This window comes from Giraffa tippelskirchi, chromosome 12 (genome assembly GCF_054371585.1).
Source record: "Giraffa tippelskirchi isolate mGirTip1 chromosome 12, T2T-mGirTip1v1.2.pri, whole genome shotgun sequence".
Lineage (NCBI taxonomy): Eukaryota > Metazoa > Chordata > Mammalia > Artiodactyla > Giraffidae > Giraffa > Giraffa tippelskirchi.
Window position 1 is genome coordinate 43,922,138 of NC_137286.1, and position 13,744 is coordinate 43,935,881.

The following is a 13,744-nucleotide window of genomic DNA, read 5'->3' on the forward strand; positions in this document are numbered from 1 at the left end:
TTCACATGCTGAAGCTAAAGATCCCATGTGCCACAGCTACAACCCAGTGCAGTCAAATAAATATATATATATATATATATACAAAAATCTGCTAAGAGGGTAAATCTTTGTAAAAGAAAAGAAAAAAGTTGCATCTTTTCATGTCTAAATAGGGCTGAAAAGCCTTTATGGTGCCTGCACAAAATCTCTTCTGGGGTAACATTCACATTCCAAGCGATGCTCTGTCTAGTTTCTAGTTCAGGTCCTCTTAGGAAGCAGAAAGATGGGGCAGAATACACCCAGACCCTTAACCACGGTACCTCCAGTACCATGGTACCTCCCCAGGTCCTTAGGTTTGGCCTGTACTTTGACATGTTTTGGTTTTTTTCCCAAGAGGATAGAAATGTGCAAATCTGAAACCCAGAGCTCATTCATTCTCTTAACAAATTTACTTACACCTGCTTTCCACCTGGTCTCGTGGGAAGGTGCAAAGGGGAAACGCATGGACCCTGCCATCAAGGAGCTCATGACTTGATGCTTTTACTTACGGGGTCCCTAAAAGGAAGAGGGATGCTTCGTCCATCCCCTCTGGACCTCAGACCTTTTAAGCAACAGGTAATGTGATTTTTCTCTGGCAGCTCTGAGTTGGTTAAATGAAGCCCTGAGTCTGTGGCTTTATTTACAGGCCTGTAGGAGCAACACCAGCCAGCATTGCAAGGCTGACTTTTCTGCTTCCTCCGGGTGCTTGGTTTACCAGCAGCTGTCATCCAGCAGGGTTTCCCAAAGCAGACTGCTGTTGTTGACCTTGTGAGACACTCAGGGGGCAGCTTATGCCCAGAAATTGAGTTCTTGTTGAAAGCCACAGCATTGTCAGTGGCATTGGCACTGGCTGGCTTTTACTTGCTACTCAGCAACCACGTTGGGCTCTCTCTTGCTGTGTGATGTCAGCATTAGCTATCACAGGCAGTTCTTTGTTCAAACAGTGTATTTGCTAATTAAAATCAGTTGCTTTGTCAGTGACAATAAGGCAGTGATTGATATGATTGCTCTGGGATTTTAGTAATTTTTTAATTTTAAGAAAATATTAAAACATTCCTTTAAGCAGAGAGCATAGTAGAATGAACACCCATAGACGCATTACATAAATTTAATAGTGAACGCTTTGCCACATTTCTTCATCTGTTTTCAGGCTTTGCTGGTAGCTCAGTTGGTAAAGCATCTGCCTGCAATTCAGGAGACCCCAGTTCAATTCCTGAGCCGGGAAGGTCCCCAGGAGAAGGGATAGGCTACCCACTCAAGTATTCTTGGGCTTTCCTTGTGGCTCAGCTGGTAAAGAATCTGCCTGCAATGTGGGAGACCTGGGTTTGGAACATCCCCTGGAGAAGAGAAAGGCTACCCACTCCAATATTCTGGGCTAGAGAATTCCATGGACTATATAGTCCATGGAGTCACAAAGAGTCAAACACAACTCAGTGACTTTCACTTTCACCTGTTTTTATTATTGTTGAAGTACTTTAAATTACAGAGATAAAGACATTTCATGCCTAAATACTTCAGAGTGTATGTGCATGCTCAGTCGCTCAGTCGTGTCCAACCCTTTGCAACCCCATGGACTGTAGCCCGCCAGGCTCCTCTGTCCATGGGATTTCCCAGGCAAGAATACTGGAGTGGATTGCCGTTTCCTTCTCCAAGGAATCTTCCCAACCCAGGGATCGAACCCACATCTCCCGCATTGACAGGCGGATTCTTTACTACTGTGCCACCTGGGAAGCCCAAATCCTTCAGTATTTATCTCTAAATAAGGAAATTTTCCAATAACCACAACATCAGCAGCACTTCTAACAAAACTAATAAAACAGTAACTCCTTGGTGTCATATTATCCAGTCCATGTTCACATATCCCTTGTTGTTGCCCAGAAATCTTATAATTGGTCTGTTTAAAAGAGGACTCAGACTCCCCTGGTGGCCCAATGGCTAAAGGCTCTGAGCTACCAGTGAAGGGGGACTGAGTTTAATCCCTAGTGAGGGAACTAGATCCCACATGCTGCTGCTAAGCCCTGGCTCAGCCAAATAAATAAACTTTTTTTTTTAAGAGGACTTAGTCCTAGGCTAACATGTTACATTTTGCATCTTAGGCTTTTAAAATCTAGAACGTTCCTTCCTCCCAGCTTTTTAGATGTTTTTGTTATTCATGCCATTGACTTGTAAGAGTTCTTGGATCTTTCATGAAAGATTGTGAAGTTTTGGGGGGATTCCTTTTGTGCTACAGCTAAATTTCTTTTGTTGCATTTGTATTAGGTACTCTTAACCAGAGGTGTGTGTTTTTAATATTTTGCCATCAAATCTTGCTTCAGTATCTTAGAAATTCATTTAGATCTGACCTTGGCTTTTTTGTTGTTTTTTGTTGTTGTTGTTGTTCAGGAAAACGCATTTCTTATATTCACTTCTTTTAAATCTCAAATAAAATCTCTTTCCTGGATTTATATAGAATTTATTGACTTCAAATGAATGCAAAATAATAAAGTTGGGTTCTGAATATCAGCCATGTATAAGGTTAAGGAAGCCTCTAATAATTCTTCTTCATGTTCAGTTTGCAGAGAAATTCCAGGAAGTGAAAGAAGCTGCCAGACTAGCCAGAGACAAATCCCATGAGAAAGTTGAGACTTCGAGCAATCATTCCCAAGTAAGTAATTTGCCCGTAAAATACATGAGTGTGATCAGTGATTGGGACTTTGTTCCTTGTCACTTTTGACAGGAAAGAGCAAATTTTCACAGTAGGGCATTTTGAAGGCTTTTTCAACTATTAGCCTGTTCACAGTGAGAAAGATTTGACATGTTTTTATGAGACTTGAATTTTTCAAGATGTGGTGATACATTTTGCATGGAAAACATTTGATGAGATGAGAGTTAATGCATGTCCCTCATGTGGAATTCTCTCGGGTCACTGTTAAAATACCAATGCCAAGGGGACGTGTTTTCTTTCTGTGTTGGGAGAGGAGGTCTCCATGAAGCATGCTCATGGACCAATGCAGGTACCTGTGCCCATGACAGAGAAAACTTGGTCGATGCCAGAGGCTCCCCGTCTGTTTCCCTATTATAACAAAGTCAGGTGGGAGGGAGGTGGTATTTCAACAGCTCTAGTTTAGTCAATGAAAATGTGGCTTTGCCAGGAACTGAGTCATCTGTCTACTTAAAAGTGTGATCACTAACTAAAAGGGACCTATCTTAACCTGAAATAAAAATACCTGCCTTCCTCATTTCTAGAGTAGGGTATGCAGTAGTAGGCAGAAGCCTTGACCTCGTGACAGAGTTATGTGTAGAGAGACAGGGCAAGAGAGACATGAGAAGCAAGAATCTGGGGTTAGGAATAAACATGATGTAAGTGAAAGCCAGGAGTCTACCGCCTGGGGGAGAAGACTGTGGTGGGAGGAACAGGGATGCACTTGGAGGGACTGTGAAGGACCCGAAATTCTTCATTACTGGATCCCTTCTTACCTAATTTTGTATTATTGGATAGTGAGAAGACTCTGGAGGTGTTTTATGGCCACTGATCAGGAATTGACACAATGGTTGCATGTGGGTGGTGAGGAAGTCAGGGAGCAGCCGAGGGCGGGAAGATTGGCAAGGAGGCTGTTGGGTGGAGAATGGCCATGCCGGGATCGCTGTGTATGGATTCTGGGGCAGAGATGAGAACCTGCCTCCTGGAAGAGAACCAGGAGGCACGGGCATCCTGAGTGGTCAAGGTCAACACCCTAGGCTTGATCATCAGCCATAGCTGAACCTGGATCATATAAAAGATGTCCCTGTGGATTTATGGAAATGAATGTGTGTTAGACTTCAAGTGGGCAGTAACTTTCCTGAATCTTTATAAACAATCTGTAATATCATCTAAATGATACTGTTGATTTAGCTTACTAATGTCTGTACTGAGTAATATCTGAGGATCTCTAAAATTGGGTACTTCAAGTGGTCCATAGTCTAAGGAGTTTCTTTTTTTTTAGAATGCTAAAGTTTATTTCATTAGATAGAGGAAAATCTATCTTTTAATTAATTTTTTATTGGAATATAATTTATTTACAATGTTGTGTTACTTTCTGCTGTATAGCAAAGTGATTTAGTTGTGTATACATACACACACAGTTAGATTCTTTACAAAGAACTGAATATAGTTCCCTGTGCTATTCAGTAGGTTCTTGTGAAAGTAGCTCAATCATGTCTGACTCTTTTCAACCCCATGGACTATAAAGTCCATGGAATTCTCCAGGCCAGAATACTGGAGTGGGTAGCCTTTCCCTTCTCCAGGGGATCTTTCCAACCCAGGGATTGAACCCAGGTCTCCCGCATTGCAGGCGGGAGCCACAGGAGAAGCCCAAGAATACTGGAGTGGGTAACCTATCCCTTCTCCAGGGGATCTTACCAACCCAGGAATCAAACTGCGGTCTCCTGCATTAGGTTCTTACTAGCTATTTATTCTATATATACTAGTGTGTATATGTCAGTCCCAATCTCCTAATTTATCCCCCCACCCCCACCCCTTTTCCCCCTGGTAACCACAAGTGTGTTTTCCACCTCTGTGACTCAACTTCTGTTTTGTAAATAGCTTCATTTGCACTATTAATTTAGGTTCTACATATAAGCGATAACTTATGATACAAAGTTTCTAATATACCATCTTTTTCTAAATGTCATGTTATAATAATATCTTTAATATCTGAATTTCTTTATATAATGTTTTTGCTTTAATGTTTATTTTTTCCCCTAAAGTATTTTAAACCTAAAAAGTCAAGTGTACAGAGAAGATGTTATTATATAGATATATGCTAATTACATATAAATGGCTTTTCTAAGCTTTAGTTTTTATTTACTCTTGCTGATATTTTCCCAGATATGGAGATCATTGTCCATTTTTCTTTTTATTAGAAATCACACAGTTTCTTGGTTTTTTGAATTTCTTAGAGAATGAGTACTTTGGCCAAGTTTTCTAAATACTTGAAGATTTTAAACAACCTAACTACAAAAACTTTTAATGTGTTTTTTTCTGAATGCAAAAGCAATACATATTTATTGCAGAAATTTAAAATATGCCATACTATAAAGGAGGGAATAAAAATTACCTATATTCTTACCGAAGACGTTTTGTTAGTGTTTTAAACTGTTTCTTACTAATATAGTTTTCCAGTATATTTTTGTATTGTTCTTTTTCATCCTTTTTTTAAACTTATGTTTGTTATAGTCATTTCCTCGTGTTTTCAAATATCACTTTTCAAAACTATTTTAATGTCTAGATAGTATTCCAGTGTTTGTTTATATCACAACTTATTCCAATAAACTCCTATAATTTGGGACATCTATGTTATTTCTAGTTTTTCATTAATATAAGTAACATTGTGATAAGCCATTCTTGTGTACTTTTTGTGCATTTGGTAGTTTCTGCAGGATAAATTTTTTTTTTAACTTTTCATTTTATATTGGAATATCAGTTCAGTTCAGTCATTCAGTTGTGTCTGACTCTGCAACCCCATGGACTGCAGCACACTAGACTTCGCTGTCCATCACCATCTCCCAGAGCCTATTCACACTCATGTCTATCACATCGGTGATGCCATCCAACCATATCATCCTCTGTTGTCCCCTTCTCCCGCCTTCAATCTTTCCCAGCATCAGGGTCTTTTCCAATGAGTTGGTTCTTTGCATCAGGTGGCCAAAGTATTGGAGTTTCAGCTTCAGCATCAGAGTATAGTTGACAACAATGTTGTGTTCATTTCAGGTCTACAATAAAGTGATTCAGTTATACATATACTGCAGGATAAATTCTTGAAATGGAAGTATTGGACTAAGGGTAGGAGGTTTTGTGAGCGTTTGACACATACTGCAAACATCCCTACAGAAATGTACAATTCTGACTCCCACCAGGAGTGAATGAGAGCAATTTTTCCTCCCACACCCTCACCCACAGAGCTTTGTTGATTCGACAGAATAAAAATGTATTTTATTGGTTTTTTTTTCATTTTACATTTCTTTACTAGTAAGATTAATTTTTTTTTGTTTATTGAGTCTATATGTGTCTCCTACTGTAAATGTCAATTGCATATCCTTTCCCTTTTTTATGTTCATTTCCAAGAGCTTTTATTTTTTAGCATGGATAGTTTTGAACCTATACAATACTGAGCAAAATTGTGTAACAGAGCCCCATGGGCCCATAGGTCAGTTTTAACAATTAGGAATTTATGACCAATCATTGTGGCTCAGCTGGTAAAGAATCCACCTGCAATGCAGGAGACCTGGGTTTGATCCCTGGGTTGGGAAGATCCCCTGGAGAAGGGAAAGGCTACCCACTCCAGTATTCTGGCCTGGAGAATTCCATGTATAGTCCATGGGATCCCAAAGAGTTGGACACGACTGAGCGACTTTCACTTTACTTCATATTTCGTCTACACCCACTCTCTCCCTCCACCTTTGTTTTAAAGTCAATCCCAGACATCATTTCATCCACAAATATTTCAGAGTGTAGCTCTAAGAGCTGAGAACTCTAAGAGTTTCTTTTAAATATAAGTATTGGCATTTTGCTTTTCATATCCACTTCAAATATTTCCCCCACATTGTTGTTTACATTCTAATATAGTTTATGGCAGTTTTTGTGCTGCAGAAATTTAGCCAGAAATTCATTCCCTTCATGGTTCTTCCCTTTGCCTTTATGCTTCTTGGAGAAGTAAGGTCTTTCTTGTGGGAGTAAGGTCTTTCTAAGATCTTATCTGAGACCAAATGAGATTGACCTCCATGTGGTATGTCTTATTACAGAAAGCATTACAGAATATTCATAATAATGCTAATAGTAATGCAGACAGCAGACACCCATATCAGATTCCTGGTGGGGTTTTTTTTTTAATGATCTTTCTGTAGCCTCAGGATAAAAGTTATCTCAGCTTCTTCTTGTCACTTGGTCACTAAGTCGTGTCTGACTCCTTTGTGACCCCATGGGCCGTAGCCCACCAGGCTCCTCTGTCCATGGGATTTGCCAGGCAAGAATACTGGAGTGGGTTGCCATTCCTTCTCCAAACTCAGTCACTGTTTCTTATTATAACCACCCCACCTCCACTGCCTTTTTAATCGGTGGCTTCTGTCCTGTGTTATTTAAGGAGACCAGGTATCCTGACTGGTAGGTTTATCTGTAAAGTCTGATTTTAAAAGTTTCTGCCTAGTGGCCCCAGATGCTGTCTTGTGAGTAAAACGCACAGACTTTCTAGACTCCACGTGGATGCTCCAGGGCCAGTCTCGTTATTAGTCTTTGTGTTGTATGTTCTGGTTGGAGGCGTTGGGTCTCCCACACTCATAAACACACAGCTCCTGCTGCTGCCAGGACAAGTGATAAGGTGCGAAGGTAACCCCGTCTTCCACTCAGGCATCCAGTGTCAATGGGACAGATGATGAGAAGGCCTCTTGTGCGGGTCCTGCCGACACACACCTCAAGTCCGAGAATGACAAGCTGAAGATCGCTCTGACCCAGAGGTGAGCATGTGCAAATCCAGGCGCTGTCGTCTCCAGGGTCAGCACTCCCCTGCAGCCTGTCCCTCTGGGCAGGGCTTCAGGAACTTGGGGGAGGAGACCGAGTCCTGCTCAGAACAGCCGGTCTTGTCTCCTGGCCAGAGGAAGACCAGCTGCCTTCATGGCTGTTCCCTGTCCACATCAGCATCAGTATGTGTGTGTGTGTGTGTGTGTGTGTGTGTGTGTGTGTGTGAGAGAGAGAGAGAGAGAGAGAGAGAGAGAGAGAGAGAGAGATGTGACCCTATGCTTTTTTTTTTATTTCAGCTGTAGCATGTGGGATCTTGGTTCCCCAAGCAGGGGTTGAACCTGGGGCCTCTGCAATGGAAGTGTGGAGTCCTAACCACTGGACTGCCAGGGGATTCCCTGTGCTTATGTTTCACTTTGCTTTATTTTTTGAGAAGCCAAATTTATCATTTGTTTGTATATGATAGACTGTCTTGAACATCCAAGAGAAACATAAATCCTTAAGAAACTATTTTTAAAATAATATAAAGTCTCACAAAAATCAGTAGCTTTTCTATATGCAAACATCACATAGACTATATATTTGAAGAAGAGATTTCCTTTATAATGCCTGTATGCTAAGTCTCTTCAGTCGTGTCCAACACTGTGACTTCATGGACTGTAGTCCACCAGGCTTCTCTGTCTGTGGGATTCTCCTGGCAAGAATACTGAGATGGTTGCCATTTCCTCCTCCAGGGGATCTTCCCTGACCCAGGGACCAAACCCAAGTCTCTTATGTCTCCTGCATTGGCAGAGGGGTTCTTTACCACTAGAGCCACCTGGGAAGCCCTTCCTTTATAATATGAATTATTAAATATAATATGAACCATAAAATACATAGGAATAAGCTTACAAAATGTACAGGATCTTTGTGAAGAAAACTCAAATAATTTTGAGGACCATACATGAATAATTTAACAAACAGAAAAAAACCTGTTGGAAAGGAGTAGGAAGCCTTAATATTTTAAAAAAGTATCAATTTCCCTTAAATTGATGTATAAAGTTAACTAAAGTTAACACAGTCCCCATAATGATATCAGCAAGATTTTAATTTTTATGACTACAGTAGCCATGCTTGTGTTTTCATATCTCAAGAATGTGGCCCCTTTCCCAAAGCCAGGCTGGACCTCATCGTGTGGGCTGGCCCCATGAGCACCCTCAGGGTCGCTGTCTTTGGGGTCATTCTGTTCACCTGGCAGGGAACTCTGCCGGCTCCCCCAGCCTCCCTGTGGCTGCACTCTTCAGAGCTGCCCTGTGTAAGAGCTCTGTCATATTAATCCCTCTGTTTTACACAGATAAGGAAACCGAGGCCCAAGTGGTACAGCCAGTCCTTGCCCAAAGTCACACAGCTGGTAGATTCTCCACCACCCCACACTGCCTGCCCGTAGTCAAGGCAGGAACCTTCAGGAATCCTCCCAGGGGCAGCCAGTCGTGCTCCACAGCTGGAGCCGATGGGTTAGCACCTGCTTCTGCCACCCAGCGGCCTGACCGGTACTTGGAACTCAGTTCCCATGATCTGACCTAGGAATTCCAGAAGGAACGTGAGATCCACAGATCCAGCACCTGCTTTGGACTGTGGGTTTTGTCAGGTGCTTCAGAGGACAAAACTGTGACCAGTCTCTCTTAATCATCAGGCAATCGTGAGGACTGTTTTTGGTTGTTTAAGTCACAGTGGACTGCCTGGTTGAAAATGTTTCACCCCTAAAAATAAATGTTTTTTTAAATTCCAGTTTAATGGACAAGTAAATTACAGGAATGAGTGTGAAGTCATTTCCCTAAATCAGGTCAGATTCTCACTCGTCAACTCTGAGATTAATCACATAATAATATTTTCTGTGTTTTCAATCTGTGGTGTTTGAAACCAAAAGTACATATTTTCTAGTCACATTCCTAGGACCTTGAGGTGGATGAAAGATGATGCAGATTATTAAAATATAGTTGTATTTTCTTTTAAAATAATTTTTTAAAGAAGACTTTAGAGACAGAACTTTCCTCAGCCAGGCAGTATAGATTAGAAGCCAGAAACTTTTTTTTTCTTAGTGGCTAAGTCTGATGCGTTGGGTTTTTTTTTAATTAATTTTTATTGGCATATTCGATCCCTGGGTTGAGAAGATCACCTGGAGGAGGGCATGACAACTCACTCCAGTATTCTTGCCTGGAGAACCCCCATGGACAGAGGAGCCTGGGGCGCTACAGTCCATAGGGTCACAAAGAGTAAGACATAACTGAGCGACCAAGCACATAATTGCTTTACGATGTTGTGGTAATTTCTACTCTATAGCAAAGTGAATCAGTTCTACCCCTTTTTTTTAGATTTCCTTCCCATTTAGGTCACAGTAGCTATACAGTAGGTCCTCATTAGTTATCTATTTTATACATGGTAGTGAGTATATGTCAATCCCAATCTCCCAATCCACCCCACCTCCAACTTCCTCACTTGGTGTCCATATGTTTGCTCTCTGCATCTGTGACTTTGTTTTTGCTCTGCAAATAAGTTCACCTCTACCATCTTTTTGGATTCCATGTATAAGTGATATTATGAGATATTTGTTTTTCTCTTTCTGACTTACTTCACTCTGTATGACAGACTCTAGGTCCCTCCATATCCCTGAAAATGGCACTATTTTGTTCCTTTTTATGGCTGAGTGGTATTCCATTGTGTGTATGTATCACGTCATATTTACCCATTCCTCTGTTGGTGGACATTTAGGTCACTTCCGTGTCCTGACTATTGTAAATAGTGCTGTAGTGAACATTGGGCTCCAGAGCAAGGAAACAAAGGGAAGTGTTGAATAAGAATAGCAGCTTGAGGGGAACCTAACTGCAGATTGTTTTTCAAAACTTCACTCATCACAGAGGATCAGAGATTATCATGCGGTTTGGTGATAATATGGAGGCGTCCCTCAGACCTGAGGTGACGTGGGTTTGGCCAGGACTCCCTCAGACACACTGTGGTTGGAACCCCAGTTCTTCCCTCAGGGGATTCCTGGCCCTGTCTCCTCTGTCCTCAAGTCCTCAGCCGTTGAATCTGGATCCAGGCTGTCTGTTTAAACCTGGGGTCATTGGGCTCCAGAGAGTGGGGCATCAGGAGCTTGTTGAAAAGATCCACAGCTTTCATGAGAGTCTCAGAGGGCCTAGGATCCACCCCAGCACTTCAAAACCTTTATCCCTGAGGCTCATTTCAGGAAGGAGCTGGACATGGGGCAAGAGGGACCCCTCCTGTGGCCAGGAGTCAGTAGGGAGCAGGCAGGGGGATCTCTACCACAGTGTGTGGCTTCATTCATAGTTTTTTTTTTTAATTGAATTAGAGTTGATTTACAATGTTGTGTTAATTTCTGTCATACAACAGTGACTCAGTTATACATATATGTATTATAGTTCTTTTTTATATTCTTTTCTATTATGGTTTATCCCAGGATGTTGAATATAGTTGAAGGGTTCCCTTCTCTCCAGAGTTCCCTGTGCTATATGGGAGGACCTTGTTGTCTATCTGTATGTAACAGTTTGCATCTTACTAACCCCAAACTCTCAATCCACCTCTCCCCCAGCCCCCTCCCTCCTGGCAATCACAAGTCTGCTGTCTACATCTGTGAGTCTGTTACTGTTTTGGAGATAGATTCATTTGTGTCATAGTTTAGATTCCATATATAAGTGAGGTCATATGATATTTGTCTTTCTTTTTCTGACTTACTTCACTTAGCACGAGAATCTCTAGTTGCATCCATGTTGCTGCCAATGGTATTATTTCATTCTTTTCATCATTTTATTATGGCTCAGTTCATTCTTAGTTTCATATCTTCCTTCTCTGAGGATTCTGTCCTTTCTAAAGTGATGCCTTGAGAAAAATCACCCAGCAGGGCAAATTAGTGCCCCTTTAGTGGGGCAAATATGTTCCCACTAAAGAGAGATGCCAGGCCTGCAGGACCCGTGGTCCTCGTGGCCAGGCCACGATGGGAGAGGATGTGACCTTGAGGGCTGGGCTGAGGGGGTGGCTGGGTCCCCCCACCCCAGGGCAGTGGAGTGGATGGCACCCATCACCCTGGTCACCACCTGGCCCCCGCCCCACAGTGCCGCCAACGTGAAGAAGTGGGAGATCGAGCTGCAGACCCTGAGAGAGAGCAACGCCCGGTTGACCTCAGCGCTGCAGGAGTCGGCAGCCAGCGTGGAGCAGTGGAAGCGCCAGTTCTCCCTGTGCCGAGATGAGAATGACCGGCTCCGCAACAAGGTGGGCTCGACTGAGACCCTAACCGTGGGGAGTGGGGGGCTGACAAGGAACAGGGCAGCTGGAACCTTCCTTCCACTCCTTCCCCACCCTCCCTCCACCTCTCACCTGCCTTAGTAAGGGGAGTGTAGCCACGCACAGAAGTGACTTAGTCCTTCTATTGAACCAAATCTCATAGTTTGTGATGCCAAGGGGAAGAGGAATCAATGGGAGATGGCAGCTTTGTCTCTCAAAGAGCACCCTCCCATGTGCACTGTGTGTTGGCCTTTCGTGGGCAGCCTCCTTTTGGTATTTTCTTTTGGTTCAGTGACCTTCCAGAGGGTGAAGGAAGTAAACAGACTGGGGAAACAGTGAGGTGTGATTGCTCAGAAACCCTGCTTCTATGCAGACCACTATTTCTGAAAACGTGAGTTAGGAAGTGAGGACAGGAAGTGTGAGGTGGGGAGAGGGTGCCCACCGCCCTCATGTGCCCTCCACCCTCCTACCTTGACATCTGAGCATCTCGACCTTTTTTCAGAATTCACCGATGCCCTTCTCTGTAATCAGTCCCTCACACTCTGATTTGGGGCCGAATTGATGTGGAGGTTTGGAGGCCCCCAGTTGAGGTCCCGGGGTTGCCATGCTGTTTTGCTGGTCAGCACTTTCACCCCACAGTTGGTGACCATGGTCTGCTTTGCAGATTTCAGTGTCTGCATCACATTGAGATGGGGACTGGCTCCCCTCAACCCTGTTTGTAACCCCCTACCCTATTCTGAGCAGATCCCCTGGAGACCACTCGCCTTCCATGTCTCACTTTGTGCAGATGGCACATGAAACTGCCTCGTGTCCCTTTTTCACAAAGTGCTAATGGTGAGGGGCGCAGGCCAAGTGCTGACTCTGCACCTTCCCTCCTGGGCTGGGCTCATCTGCCTGCCAGAGGGATCCCTCTTTTCCCAAGCCAAGAGCTGAGTTTTCTTGCTTCACGTCTGAGTGTAAGAACCAAAGGTCCGTGCAGGGGGGTGTGGAGGAAGCGCCTGCTATGTAACTTGCTCGCTGCGTGGCAAGCCCTGGGAACTTGACTTCCAGGGTGGGATGTGGATGTTGGGGGACCTCCGACAGCCCCCAAGGCTGGGGGTGCATATCCTGAGGGTTGCTGCATTCATCTCTGAGAACTGTCCTCATGGTGACCACCCAGTGCCCTTTACCCCGAGGACTGCCACTGTCCACTAGTGGGGACCCCATTGACCTGGCACTCTTGTGTTACTTGGTTCTACTCCTGCCGTCCACTCTGTACCCACACTCTGGCCCTTGGGAATTGCCCAGCATCAGACAGCAGTGCCAAAGTTGTACATCCTGTACATCCCTTCCGGGGGGTCAAGCTGGGGAAGGAGAGAAAGATGCACTCTGGGGATGAGCCAGGTCAGCCAGCAACTGTCATCTCTCCAGGAAGAGGCCCACAGGCCAGGCCCTTTCTGCGTGCATCAGTGGGAAAAGGTCATCTTGATTTAAAAGCGTTGGAAATGTCATTGAGTCCCACAGAGCTGCTTGATTCTCTACCCTGCTGGCTTCAGCTCTAGAGATGCAACAGAATCATTCAGGGCATGATTAAAATAATGTGAATGTCATTCTGGGGAGAAGCAGACAGATTCAGGGGACATCTGGCCCCTACTTGTGACAGATCCTTAAAAGCAAATCTAAAACTATTGTCCTGTGGCTGCAAGAGAAAACCAGAATCCTGGAGCATCCTGAAGCCAGGTTGTGTGACTTCCATGGCTTCACTGGTATTAAGTGAGGCACCCTGTGCCAGTATGAGCAAACAGCCTGGGGGAGCCCCATAGAGTTCATTTGTAGCCACAAGGAAACATTTGTAAGTGGGTTAATTTAGGGTTTATTTTAAAAGAGCTGTGGCAATCTCTTGTTTAATGATTAAAGTAAACCCCATGGACTGCAGCCTCCCAGGCTTCTCGGTCCATGGAATTCTCCAGGGAAGAATACTGGAGTTGGTAGCCATTCCTTTCT

The 13,744-nt window shown here is 43.6% G+C and overlaps 1 protein-coding gene across 11 annotated transcripts in view; it reads left to right on the plus strand.

Annotated features, from left to right (window-relative positions):
• The window catches only part of HOMER2 (homer scaffold protein 2), a 127,966-nt gene that overhangs the window by 110,341 nt on the left and 3,881 nt on the right, over positions 1–13,744 (plus strand). For all 11 annotated transcript variants that reach the window (XM_081546832.1, XM_081546824.1, XM_081546831.1 and 8 more), the window contains 3 exons: positions 2,570–2,662; positions 7,379–7,485; positions 11,593–11,749. In XM_081546832.1, coding sequence (XP_081402958.1) covers positions 2,570–2,662; positions 7,379–7,485; positions 11,593–11,749 — 357 coding nt within the window. The remainder of the gene's footprint in view (positions 1–2,569; positions 2,663–7,378; positions 7,486–11,592; positions 11,750–13,744) is intronic.